General features: G+C 39.6%; 1 protein-coding gene across 8 annotated transcripts in view; it reads right to left on the reverse strand.

Moving 5' to 3' along the window:
- SNAP25 (synaptosome associated protein 25) overlaps window positions 1-13826 on the reverse strand; it is an 86935-nt gene that overhangs the window by 11467 nt on the left and 61642 nt on the right. For 7 of the 8 annotated variants that reach the window (XM_023217858.2, XM_023217864.2, XM_023217863.2 and 4 more), the window contains 2 exons: window positions 10138-10186; window positions 2702-2819 (listed from right to left, as the gene is read on the reverse strand). In XM_023217858.2, coding sequence (XP_023073626.1) covers window positions 2702-2819; window positions 10138-10186 — 167 coding nt within the window. Of the gene's footprint in view, window positions 1-2701; window positions 2820-2985; window positions 3104-10137; window positions 10187-13826 lie in introns of all 8 variants that reach the window. The other variant, XM_023217865.1, reaches the window with a different exon arrangement.

Below are 13826 nucleotides of genomic sequence, written 5' to 3' on the forward strand. Positions count from 1 at the left end.
GAGGGGCAGGGTGGAGAGTGCTTACAAACTCCTACTTTAAACTATCCTGGCATTGTAATGGAGGAGAGTGGTTTAATGCTGGTATGGTCTCCATGGGCTATATTGCATTGAGCTGCCTTGGAGAAAAACTTAAAATCCAGGCATACCTATTGTGCCCAATAGAAACATGTGCAGCATATTTTGGTGGGTGTTGTCATTAAAGGCAATCAAAGATGTTTTTAGGTTCTTTACATAGTAGAAACCACATGCTTTTTAGTCCAAAAACAAGAGACATTCTTTGGTCCCATTTTCACATTTTCTTGTGTAAGACACCAGAATTTAACATTTTATTTTCTTCTTTCACCAGAGGACCACAGCCATCTATTAAAACTGGCTCTAATACTTGCAGACTGGGGACCAAGCAACCCTAGAGACAAACTGGAAAATTGTACCAATGGAATTTCAGCAACTCCCACAATCAAGCCGCAGGCCTTAGTGCAGTCAAAATTTATTGCACCAAAGGGCCATGGACCCATTCAATGAAACAAGATCCCCAAACTAAATTTAATAGGGCTTAGAGTCTGGCTTTTTTAATTGTTATTTTTCCAACTCCCCATCTCCTCCCTCCTCAGATTAAAAGAAGTTATATGGACTTCGTGATGTTTTCTGCTATGTCAAATGTCTGCTATACCATCTTTGGCAAAGTCAAATGAGTGGGAAGTATGCGTTTCTGAAAGAAGGCAAACCACTGCACCCACAATGCTGCACATAGACTCACATCACTGCCGTACATCTACCATAGTCCCTTGAAACATGCCGAGACAGGGCGAAGCCCTCAGAGAGTCCAGGGCACCACCAGCCACTGCGTTGTGACACATGGTTTTTAAAGCATTATTTACACACAATAGGGAACACCTCAGTCAAGCTTTGAAGCTTAGTTTAGGGTCTCTTGTGCATTAAGGAAATTAGTGATCACTCAAACGTGGAATTCGTAGGAGCCATCATTTCATTAGAACATTAGAATCCATCCCAGGGGAACCTGCCTCCACCCTTTCTTCACACACAGTTGATGAAGGGGGGAAAATGTATCTGTTGGAATTTATCACGAAATGGATGGAAATCTCACCTGGGGGCAAGTTGCCACGGAAAGGAATATACAGTCAAATCTTGACTAACTGGAATGCCTGGTAATGAAGTTTTTTTTTTTTTTGATGAATTATATGACTTTCTTAATGAACAGTGGGGCCAAGGAGGAAAGTTTTGTTTCCTGGGGGATGAGTGAATATCTTTCCTAGACTCCTGAGCCACTTTCCTGCCTGAAAGTCTTAAGGTAGAAGACCTGATTGAATCTTTCCTTCGTTATCATTTATATTGATTGCTTGATGGCCTTTTCTGTGAAGATCTACTCTTATTGTTTGGTCCTCATAGATGTGGAAGTTGCAGGAGGATGCAGACTAAGCAAGACAATTCAAACTACCCTGGAAGTAAAACCATTTTACATTTCCGATGTGAGGTTTTCTCTTTGTTTCTTTTTTGCTAAAAATGGAAAAGAGCAAGAGCATGCAGCTGAGGTTTCCAGTTAGCTAGATTCCAGTTAATCAGGCTTTACTGTAGATCATTCTTTAAAAAGCAAATCATTTTTATTTTTTTTGCGATTTGAGCCCCTCCCCCTCCTAAATAGGAAGTGGGATATTTTAAATCAGCCTCAAAGTTTAAAGGATGTGAATGGTCATATAATCTGCTAAAAATGACATCAATTTCTATTCTAAAAGCTAGGATCAGGAGAGCTTTTAGGAAAAAGTCTTCTTTTAAAAGGGGGATGTGGGAGGGGTGAGGGAGATTGGATAAGGAGTCTAATTTTCCAAATGCATGTTGGACAATCCACTCATGCATTTCTTTTTCCACCACTAGTCAAATGAGACAATCTTCCAGAACCCTCAGTATTAGGTTCCTTCCGTTGCAAACCTTTATAACCACATGTCACATTTCTGCTACATTCCAAAAAAGCGTTGCAGAACCTTGAGAACAGTTGAATGTTTTGTGATGTTGTGCATGCAAAATCTACACATTTCAACATTTCAGCCAGTGTACGGGTAGATCTTCCAAGGAGAGAAATTTGGGAGGGATGGGTCCAATTTGAGTAAGGCTTGAACACTTCTTGCTGAAGAGCTCATTGCCTCTGTGTTGGGTACAGCAGCAGCATCTATTGACCAAATTTGGCAACTGGTGGGCAGTAGAAAGGGAGAATCTCTGTCATATTCTCTAATTTATAGAATGCTTCCCTAGGCCAAATTACCTGTCTCTTTTATTTTGGAAAAAATCAAACCTTCACACATGCGTTTCTCATCTTCCAAACTTACCCACAGCCTTTTCTAAACCTGCAATTTTGACTCTTGGGGTTGGGGAAAAGGAAGTTCCCTGGGGGCCTCTTTCTTGAGGCTAGCCTCTGTCTCAAGGTACACTTTCTGGAAAATGTTGAAACGTTCATCAATAAAAGTTGCTGACAGTGAAGCTTTCACTGTAGTATGCCTGATTTTTAATGCATCAACAGTAACTCCTGCTAATATCATCTATGCTATGAGATGAATGCATTGGAGACGGTATTGATCTGTTCTGCATGCCACATGCTCATCCTGCCTATGAGCTTGGCAGGAATGAGCTTGTCAAGGCTTGGAGATGGGCCTTGGGAAACCAAAGCTTCAGGCAGGCAGGCAGCACCTACTTGTTACAGGGACACACACAAAGCCCGCAGAATTTTCCTAGGTCCGTCAAATTCTTTTCTGCTTCTTTCATGTCCTTATTGATTTGGTCCATCCCTTCCTCAATGCGTTCCAGTTGTTCTGATTAAACACAAGTATTTTATCCCCACAGAATGAAGCAGATGGAAAAGGACAAAGAAAAAAAAGACAAAACTTCAGACATTCACTTTGACATTAAAAAAGAAAAAAAAAAAAAGAAAGAAAGAAAACTGGACGCCACAGATTAGAGCTGGTACCCAGTACCTACTTGTTACAAGGACATATGAAAAGGCCACAGCATTTCCCTAAATCTTTTAAATTTTTCTCAGCCTCCTTCATGTCTTGGTTGATATGGTTCATGCCTTCTTCGACACGATCGAGTTGTTCTGGTTAGGACAAAGGGATGACAGTGTGGAATGAATTTTTTGGGGGTCTCCAACAGAACATGAGAAATGACTATGTGAAACAGAATTTGAAAGAGAGATATTACAATGCATTGTCCAAGAGGATGCATTGTTGAAGACTGCCACCGCTGCCCTACACAGGTATGGGTGGAAGGAAACAAACAAGATGCTCAAAATAGTTTGTAATTCAAACACGATGGGATGGGGTTGAAGGCCTGTTTGATTACGAGTGTCCAGGAAAACAGCACAGCATATTCACTTACTCACGCACCAGTGAAACCCAGGAGGAAAAAACAAGGTGTTAGTTTATATTTTACGCATTCCAATTCAATGCTACTAGAGAAAGTATCTGCTTCAACTTTAAAATATCTCCATCTTTTGGTTTTTAAGCATCCTCAACCAGATAAGGGTAGAAAATAGAATCCATTTTCTTCTTTGGAGACAATAGCAGCAGCAGCAATCATAAGCAATGTGTATGGCTCTCTTTTCTTCCCCTAGCAGTGGTTGTCTAGCCAGAGGGAGCCATGGTCTGCACTTGATTGTGCATATGTAATTCATAAAAGCTGTTAAAAAAAAAAAGAGTAACATCCACACAGCAACATTGTAAGTCCTGGAACATTGCAATTCCTCTCTCATCCTATGACTTAATTTGTTATGAATGTTTTGGAAGGCATTTCACTTCTCTGCCCCCTGATTTCCAAGCCTATAATGGGGGGCATGCTCCAAGCCCAGGCAGGGAGCAGGGAGAATGAATGTCTCTTTGGAAGTAGGATGATGAATTGGAACATAGGACAGTATGATATCCCTGCTGCCAGCATAGCTGACCGTAGTGTATCTCAGACATAGATCAATAGTCATCAGAATGAATCATACTTCTAGGTTGCCAGGGTTACATACACCAACTTATTAATTTTTTTGAATTGTGTCACCAAATTGAGATAACTACAAGTTCAATGAAAGGATTTTTAAAACAGCTTTTAAAAGACCATTAAAGGAAGGCAGCAATGGATGTGTCGGCTGTCTAATTACAAAACCTAATTACATTTCCATTCCTCTTTTCATCTGTATTTTCATGCATGCATGCCTATGCCTCCTGGAATAAAGGCATGCCTAGAATACAACTGATAAGTATATTTCCAGCCTAAGGGCATATATCATAACTTAAACACAATTTCACATTAAGTTATACAGTGGAAATTGTGCTTCCAAAAAAACCAAGATGCATTCACTAGTGACCCAAACTGCCAGATTGTGAATTTGGAAAATAAAAGCCCACTGTGTTTTCTTTTGTGAGGCTAAAGAACAGAATTCAATTCATGAGGAATCTGCTATTTCTCCTATGCTTTTGAAATGACAGGTGAAAACAAAACTTCATTGTTTATCTAGCATTGAATACCTGGAGGAGATAATAAGGTAGTGCAGGAGAACTTTTGCTGAATAAATACAGGCACAGCAATGGCTTTTAAAAAAAAAAATCCTTAAAAGGGCTAAATATGGCCGGGCATGGTGGCTCACGCCTGTGATCCCAGCACTTTGGGAGGCCAAGGTGGGCAGATCACCAGAGGTCAGGAGTTTGAGACCAGCCTGGCTAACATGATAAAACCCTGTTTCTACTAAAAATACAAAAAAATTGCTGGGCGTGGTGGCGTGCACCTGTAATCCCAGCTACTTGGGAGGCTGAGGCAGGAGAATTGCTTGAATCTGGGAGATGGAGGTTGCACTGAGCTGAGATTGCGCCATTGCACCCCAGCTTGGGCAACAAGAGTGAAACTCCATCCCAAAAGTAAAAATTACAATTAAAAAATTTTTTTAAAAGGGTGAAATATATATATATATTTATACATATGTAAATCAAGAAGATGTTTTTCTTTTCTAAGGATTTCACTCCAGTTTTCTTTTAAGAATGTAATAAATTAGTCTGTAGATCAAGGTAAATATTCAAGTGGAGGGACTGGGGCAGGGAGGGAAAGGAACTCCTCATCAGATGAAGAACCATTATATGTACAGACAATAGGGATGCCAAATTCCAATCAAGTAATCGCTAAGGGCCTCTGGGAGTGCAGGCTTGAGATGGATTGGAGGAGGCATCTGGGCTCAGAAGGAGAGATGCTGCCCCCAGCTAATGACAGCTGAAATAAGCATAGATTATGGCGTGAGGACACATATGCAGTTATCTGTCCTTCTTGAGGAGTTTCTCCTAAGTTACAAAGCAAGTTGATAATTTTTTTTTTTTTTTTTGGTCAAAATATTTACTCTCTGACGAGATAGCAGGGACCCATCCACTGTGCTTCCAGAGATTAGGAGGTAACATATATATGTGAATTGGTGCACAGGTATTGGACCTATGAATTAGATAATTGATATCAAAAGGGAAAAACAAACAGGCAAGTCTAAATCCATATTTCAGAAAGCTGGGCTCTGCCATCGGTCACCAGCTTAATTTGGCAAAGGTTTGAATAAAAGAGAAAACTGAAGCTGAATTTGATTCAGAAAACTGTTCAGAAAATAGTTGATTTAGGACACTATTTTATAACTACCAATATCAGTTGAATATATATTTACATATGAATTCTAAGTCAAACCTTTAATTTAAAAAATATTGTGGAATCATTTTGTTGCAGAAATTCTAGCAATAATATTAATTTTTAGAGTGTACTGAGTTATGTTTGTGGCGATGTTTGGCATATTGGGACTTCACGGCACTTCAGTGATTTCTGTGAAGATGCTTTTCAGGAAATGCTTAACAGCATCTCATTCTGGGATGGACAGCAGATCTCTGAGGCTGATGCAACACATCATCCAGTGTTGACTGCTTTTGATCTCCCTAAGCTTGTTTTCTGACTGGTTTCTGTTTATTCTTGGGGGCTGGGAGGAAAATAACATTTTGAGTAGGGAGGGCGTCTTCTAGGAGGTGACACTATATATTGGGGCCAGAGCATGGGCTTTCTTTTGCCATGATGTTGGATCACCAGTTATTTGTGATACATTCACCAATGACAGGATGCTCAATGATCAATATTAATGTTTTCCATTAATATTTTTCTAATGACTGGTGAAAACAAAATTTCTACTAATCTCTCCTAAGTAAGCCAACTTGGGGCCCTTAGAATTCTCAATTTGGTAAAAATCAGTAGAAGAATAGTAAGCATTAATACTATTAATCTAGTGTGCAGCCTTCATGAGTATGTTCAGTTACAAGATGCTGCCTCTATGAATTTCATTTTTCTTAGCATATATGAACATACAGAAATGTATTTAAATTTAAACAGCTATACGCGGCTATCATGACTAAGTCATTCATAACAGATATTGGTGAGTGAACTTTAGCTACAGAGATGGTTTTTAAAATGCCACCTTGTAGTGTCATGAACCTTTTAAGATAGGTGACTCTCTGGACAGGGATTTACATTGTCTTTCTTCTGTCAGACAGTAGTCAAATATTTCACTGTTGAGTTTGGAGTTGGTCCCAGGAGATTTTCCCAAGTCACATCTTCAGCATCAAAGCAGACATACAACTCAGCAAAGACCAGCAAAAGGAACAAAAGTTATGGAGGTAAAAGCCCACATTAGTGCCAAGGTCATTTGAAGACTTCTCTTGGTGACAGATTTTCTAGAGGAATAAAAGTCCCGGGGCTCAGTACATTTCCAGGGTCGGTTGTCATGCTCAGTGCTGCTTGGTGTCTCCTGATACCTGGGCATAAAGCAAGAATCCCATAGGAAATTTCCTAGTCAATCATTTAACGGGACAACCTGGAATGGCCTGGCCTGATCCAACAATGGTTGGGATGGTTCTTTAGAAGGATGGCTGTTTCTTGAGGCTCCCGTGCTGCTGTGAGGTAGAAATAGTCAACACTTTTGGTGCTCACACATAAACAAAATTAGTAGAGGATAACTGAAGAGAAACTTCGAAGCAGTTACTGATCTAAACAAGTAAAGGCAAAATTAAAATGCACTTATAATGGCAATGAAGATAGCTGTTGACATGCTCATCTGTCAATCAGAAAGGTCCTTCTGGGTCCCTACCACCTAATTAAAAAAAAAAAAAAAAAAAAGGTCCTAAGCTCCTATTATACTATAAATGAAATGTGTACCATTTAAGACTGGCCAGAAACCACCCACTTTTGGGGGTGTTACAGTTGCATGTTTCTTATCAGTATCTATCTACTCACCACACATCTGGTTAAACCCAGTCTATCCTTGTTTAACTAAGGAATTCAGCATTTACTGTGGTATGGCCATAATTGAAATGTCTTAGCCAAGAACATTAAGTGTCTCATGGGGAAATCTGTCAAACAGACATTCTATTCTGCTTTGTTTCTCAGAGAATAATACAAAGCTGATTCTGGAGATCATTTTTGCTAAAGAATGTATACTTTTGCATTTTTATGAAGATTTCAGCAAATTATCTCTAGATTTTCTTCATCAAAGTACAATGCAATTTATCACTCTTGTAAGCCTGTTATTCATGTTTTCTCTTTTTGATTCCAGGTTTGTATATATTATTTTCTATGTCTTTATGTCAGTGCTTTGTTGTTCAGGAGAAAAAGGCTCTATCCTAAATCTTTCCTAAGTGTACCCTCCATTGCAATGTCTCTTTTTCCACCCCCATCAAGTTACAAATTATTAACTTAAAAAATAAATAAGGTGAAACTGCTAATTATTTGAGTGTATATGTTTAAATTTTGCACTGGAAATCAGGTACCACTCTTCTTTTGGACACATGTTGTTTAGTTATTTTTTTTAAAAGCAAAGACTTGCTGCATCCTGAGTTTCAAAGCCTGGGACATTGTTACACAGATCCAGCCAACAAGTCACATAATAATAAAAAACCCAGTTGGGGAGTTCTGAAGACTTCCATTGCCATTGCAATACCTTCAACATGGAACTCTAGTAGACTTTGTTATTTGTGTACAACTTTTGACAATTTGTATCGTGAAAATCGAAGGAAAAACGTTGGGGTTTATATTCAACTTTTTTCAAACTTTTTCTCCATTTTCTTGGATCAATTGGTATATATTTATTGAAAAAGTTTAATATAAATAAATAATATAAGACTAAAAGTCTTTATATGACAGCCAGACGCCTCCAGCTGCGCACCTAAGCAGTCTGCTACAGTGTTTAAATTGAGGCCAGGCTCTTCCTGGGATGCTTCAAGCCAATGGCTGAGCACAATGGGGCTACTGGCTACTGGTGCTAGAACATTTCTGCCCAACACAAGGCTCCTCTAATCAGCAATCTTTGCTCTTGGGCTCCCCATCGACCTGGCTGAGGGCCTCTCAGAGCAGCACTGCAGTATGAAGGTCTTCCCACCCAATTCTCCTTCCTTTGCCATCTACTTTTATAGGCGTCAGACTTGCTTCATAGTCTGAAGGCTGTCTCTGCCTGCTCCCGCCCCCTCTCCCCTTGACCTATCACAAACATTTCCCCAGTAAATCTCTTTTGCTTCTAATTGCTTCCTGGTATTTGCTCCCCAGGGGACTCCAAATGATACATCTTCCTCCAATCCCTTCCTGCTCCCACCCCAACTCCACAGAAGTCAGTAAATAAAGATTTACCTCATGTATTATATTGCTGGCAGAACAATTCTTTTATGGCTGTACCACAATTAATTGGGTTGATCTCCCCACCGACAGATATTTAAGTTGTTTCTAGTCTTACATTATTATGAGTAAGCCACATGCATTCTTATTCATATAACTGTAAATGTATATCTGCACTGTAAAATTCTAGGAGTGGAGTGTCTTGGTCAAAGACGGGTGCACTTTAAAATGTGAAGACAGTATCAAATTATTCTTCAAGACATTTGTATCAGGCTACAGTGCCCAGCTGCGGAATAAAAGTTTCTGTTTCCCAACATATTCACAACACTGGTTATTATCAATTTTTTAAATTTATGCCAGTCTGCTCTAAAAAGTGGTATCTTGTCCTTGTTGGTGATTAGAGCATGGTTTCATACATCTGTGATGACGTCTTATCTTACACCCATTTTTCCTTTAGGTTGCTGCCCTTTTCTTTGATATGCAAGGGGGCTCTCTGAATTTTAGGAGAAGTGCCTTCTATCTGTTATCTGTTAGGCATGCTCCTCCCCACAGCTTGAGATTTATGCTTAGAGTTTATTTACGGTTTCCTATGTTGTGAATACATTGTACATTTTTATCTCTGCCATTAAAAAAAAAGTCAAAACATTTTCTAATGCTTTTGCAAAATATGAATAAAAAGAAAAAACTTGGCAGAAATCTGTTTATTATGATAAGAATTCAGAATGGAATCAGGTAACTGACTTGTGGCCAGAATTATGTACAATCTCACCATAGGGCTAGATACATTGAGACAAAGAAAAATGATGGTATTACCCTTTTTAGTTTCCACATTAGGTATAGAGATGCTATATTAAAAGGCCGGCTCTCTGATTTTCCTTGCTTCTGGCATTTCTGTAATAATCTTTAAAACAGGCCGAATATTTCAATTGGTTCAATGTTCTATTTTCCAGATAATTCCCCTCAGGTTATATTCTGTGAAAAACAGCTCCCAGGTATTTAAGAAATACCCATAGTGATTTGGAAATCAAAACTACTAGATACTGAGTTGGGATGGTCAAAAGAAGTAGACAACATGATATGGCATACGCTCATTCTATCTATGTATTACTAGAAGAAAACCAAATTTATAGGGAAAGTTTAGGGGCAAGGATAATAAGAAAATTCTTACACTGTCCAAAATACTATCATTTAAGAAAAAACAAACCATGGCTTTTGCTTTCAAAATTCTGTTACCCCAACGTATATAACAGAGATAGTAGTATCATTGATTCACTCATGAAGAAGGTCTCAATATTTCCATACATTTACCAATCTTTTCAACAGAGAAAGTAAAAAGCAAGATGAAAAATTTAGAACCCTCACATTCATGTACGTGTGTAACACATGTCAAAACGACCACCTGTGTATGCACAAATAATTTTAAAATGCACATTATTCAGAAGAGGAATTGTTCTTACTGAAGAAATCTGAACTTACCTCCTTGTTCATCCAACATAACCAAAGTCCTGATACCAGCATCTTTACTCTACATTCCAATAATGGTAGCAAAGTTGAAAAGAAGTTAGAGAGAGAAAAGAGAGAAAGAGAAATCAGTAAGGGGACTATGAGCCCTAGAAATGGAAAATGAAGAAGGACCAAAAGAAAAAAGGGAGGAAGTATGACAAGAGCCCTGAGGGGTTACGGAGGGGTAGAAGAATGGGCACCTGTGGACTTGATCTACCAGTGATGCTTTAGGCAGAATGAGGAAATGGAGCACCGTCTCCATGGGGGTAGGGCTGGGGTGAGGCCTGCATGAAATCGGAATACACATACTTCATGTTATACTGTAATTTTATGTTTGGAAATAAACATGTCTACAGTTTTTATAACACCAATCACAGAAAGCAAACCTTTGGAAATCTTCTAGTCTAAATTTTCTTCTTTGGTACCATGTATCAGAAAGTCTTCATCAGTGAAATTGGGGAGGGACGCCCCATGGGAAGATGTGCAAGAATCTTGGGGGTTGAGGTTTTTAGGTTCATCAGAAGAGAATATGGCTTCGCAAAGGTTGGGAAACACAGCTCAAAAGGAAACTCACTCTCCTATTTTCTCTCTCCATAGAGATGGTCTGCAGTATTTAGAATGGGTTTGAGATGAGAAATAAGGGCTCTTAATTCTGAAATCTAACATTCTGCCTAATAATCTAGCGTGAGAAAATAATTCCTTTACAAGCTTTACAGAAGATCTTTTGTGCAGGAGAAGTCTTTCAAAGGCACCCCTCATCTCCTTACTGTTCAAATAAACCAAATGCCACCCGAACCATGCGCAGGAAGGGAGTGGGAGTTGGTGGGCAGGAGAGAAGGAACAAAGATATCTGTATCACTAATACTTAAGAATCCTCATTTCTAGAAAGCCTAATCAGTTAATGCCTTCCATTGTACAGGGCGACTGTTAATGGGTATAAAATGACATTGCTTACAGTTTGGATGAATTGGTTTTTCAAGTAAAGCTCATGGTACCTCCAGAAGAAATTCTAAGCTAGGACCTCTCTCATGGGGCTTATTTTCCACTGATGTACTTTGAACTAAGAAAGAAAGAGAGAGATGCTAGTGGAGGCCAACAAAGGGCTTTAAAAAAAATAGTATTTTAACAATTAAATTTCAATAGTGCTTCTGAAAAATAAAGTACTGAAAATGATTTCTGTGAGCTTTTAGAAACTCACCATTTTAGAGAATGTGTGCAGTTAAATCTCCAGGACACAAAAGCCTACCTTGCCTTTGAGCACACTTTGATAGGCTTTAGTGGCAAAGTCAGGATGTAGTGTGGACCGGGCTGGCCCAGGATGGCCTCAGGAGTCTTTGACAGCACAGACTCTGAAGCCAGACTCTGGGCTGGAAGGCTGGTGATTTCATTCCCTAACTGTGGGGCCTCAGGCAAGCGTCCTGATTGTTCTGTGCCTCCGACGTTCTCTCCTTTGTAAGACAGCAGTGACAGTAGTTAATATCTCACTGAGGTGGTATGTGCATTAAACAAATTAATATGTGGAATGTGCCAGAGTGGAGTGTTTCTAAAATAAGTGTTTCTAAAATAAATATATTCAGAAAATGCATCTATAGCAGGCTATCTAGGCAAACTAAAAATATCATCATTATCAAGTGTTTGAAGCTTCTAGACCACTACTTTTCAAACTGGAATGTGCATATGAATCCTCTGCACATGAATCATCTTGTAAAATGTAGATTCTGATTCAGTAGGGCTAGGGTAGAGCCTGGGCTTTTCATTTCTAACAAGCTCCCTGACACTTGGAGCTGGTTCATGGACATACATTGAGTAGCAAGGTTCTAGACCACAAAAGACATTTCAAAATATTTTCTTTACATGGGTTGTAAATAGGTTTTTGTCTGTACTAGCCTGTGTTTTAATGATTTCTTTGCTCTTTTCTGCATTCCTTATCCATTTTTTGTGAGATGAAATTATAAAAGGCAGATGGCTATTCAGGCATAGGGATGTGACAATGCAGGTTCTGCTGAGGGCAGAGACATCACGGAGAGCACTTTCTCCTCGAGGGCCCAATCAAGCCACACATGAAATCTTTGCTCCATTCTACTGGGGACAGTGGATGGGAAAAAGGTGAGTAATTTTAGTTTGGTCAGTCCAGCTCTCATCTGCTTACACTTTCTTGGTATTCTATTATACCCATTTATTTTTATGTGGAGCCCTGGAAGTACAATTTCACATTTGTCCAATTTGGTGCTGAATGTTTTAACACTAGAATGATTCACAGAATTAATTTGAGGGAGCAAGAGTTTTTTAGGTTGCCCTAATTTGGGAGAACAGAAGCAGAGAGCACTGATGTGGGAGTCAGGAACACTGGGTGGTCCTCTTAGCTCAGCCAGCAACCAGTCATGAGACGATGGAAGAGACATCTGACCTTCCAGAATGTTTCTTCATGTTTAAGATAAGGATAGGGATGCCAAGTAAGATTGAGAAGATTGAGTGGTCCATAGGTTGGTTAATCACTCATAGGCTCCTTTTTTCCTTCCCCCCTCCTCCTTCCTTCCTTCCTTCCTTCCCTCCTTCCTTCCTTCTTTCCTTCCCTCCTTCCTTCCTTCTTTCCTTCCCTCCTTTCTTCCTTCTGTCCTTCCCTCCCTCCTTCCTTCCTTCCTTCTTTCCTTCTTTCCTTCCTTCCTTCCCTCCCTCCCTCCCTCCTTCCTTCCTTCTTTCCTTCCTTCCCTCCCTCTCTCCCTCCCTCCCTCCTTCCTTCCTTCCTTCCTTCCTTCCTTCCTTCCTTCCTTCCTTCTTTCTTTCTTAGTGTTTATTGAGCCTCTACTCTGCCCTAGGCACTAAGGATAATGGGCAGATGAATAAATGACTTCTCAAATGTGTTCCTTTGTGTGTGAGACAATTTGGTCAGGTGGGCAGAACCAGATCTGGGAGTCATTACTTCTGAATTCTAGACTTATCTTCATAACGCTAGTGCTCTAAAGTGACCTCTTCTGTGTCTCAGCTGTCAAATGGGGACAGTAACTCTTTCCTCATAATTTCTCACAGTAGTTATGAGGGTAAGATGAGCCTCAGAGGGTCCAGCCTCTCAAGGTTCACCTCTATGGGAAGCTGACATCTCCATGAGTTCAGAAAGCAAGACATTGAGTAGAATCTCAATCCACTTAGAATGAGCTGCTTTGTTTCCTTAGATCCTTTTGTTTTTTTGTGGAATTCTCAAAGAAAAATAATGATTGTAAGAGATGCTGGTGGTAGAGAAGTTAAGTGTGATGTGTAAGAATTTATACTCTGAAATCAGGTAAACCTGGGTTTTAACTTCATCTCTGCCATTTATACCTGGGTGTCTCAAGCAAGCTACTTAACCACTGCGTACCTGAAGTTCCTCTACGGTAAAACAGAGATTAAAGTACTAGTAGAAGGAAGCTAACAAGGATTAAATTAGATAATGCACATTTGATGATGATGACAATGATAGCTCCAAGCACAGTACCTGGCACATGTCAGCTTGGTACATGTTAGAACTTGCGTTTGGCTCCGCTGTTTTGCTGACAGCTTCTATCAAAATAACTAGGTTGCTTTAGGGGGGAGCTAGAAGCTTAAGGAGATGGGCAGGGATAGAGACATGATTTCAGGGAGGCAGAATATTACTTTCTCTTATTCCTTAAATAGTATTATGTTTTAGT

The sequence above is a fragment of the Piliocolobus tephrosceles genome, chromosome 20 (genome assembly GCF_002776525.5).
Source record: "Piliocolobus tephrosceles isolate RC106 chromosome 20, ASM277652v3, whole genome shotgun sequence".
Classification (NCBI taxonomy): domain Eukaryota; kingdom Metazoa; phylum Chordata; class Mammalia; order Primates; family Cercopithecidae; genus Piliocolobus; species Piliocolobus tephrosceles.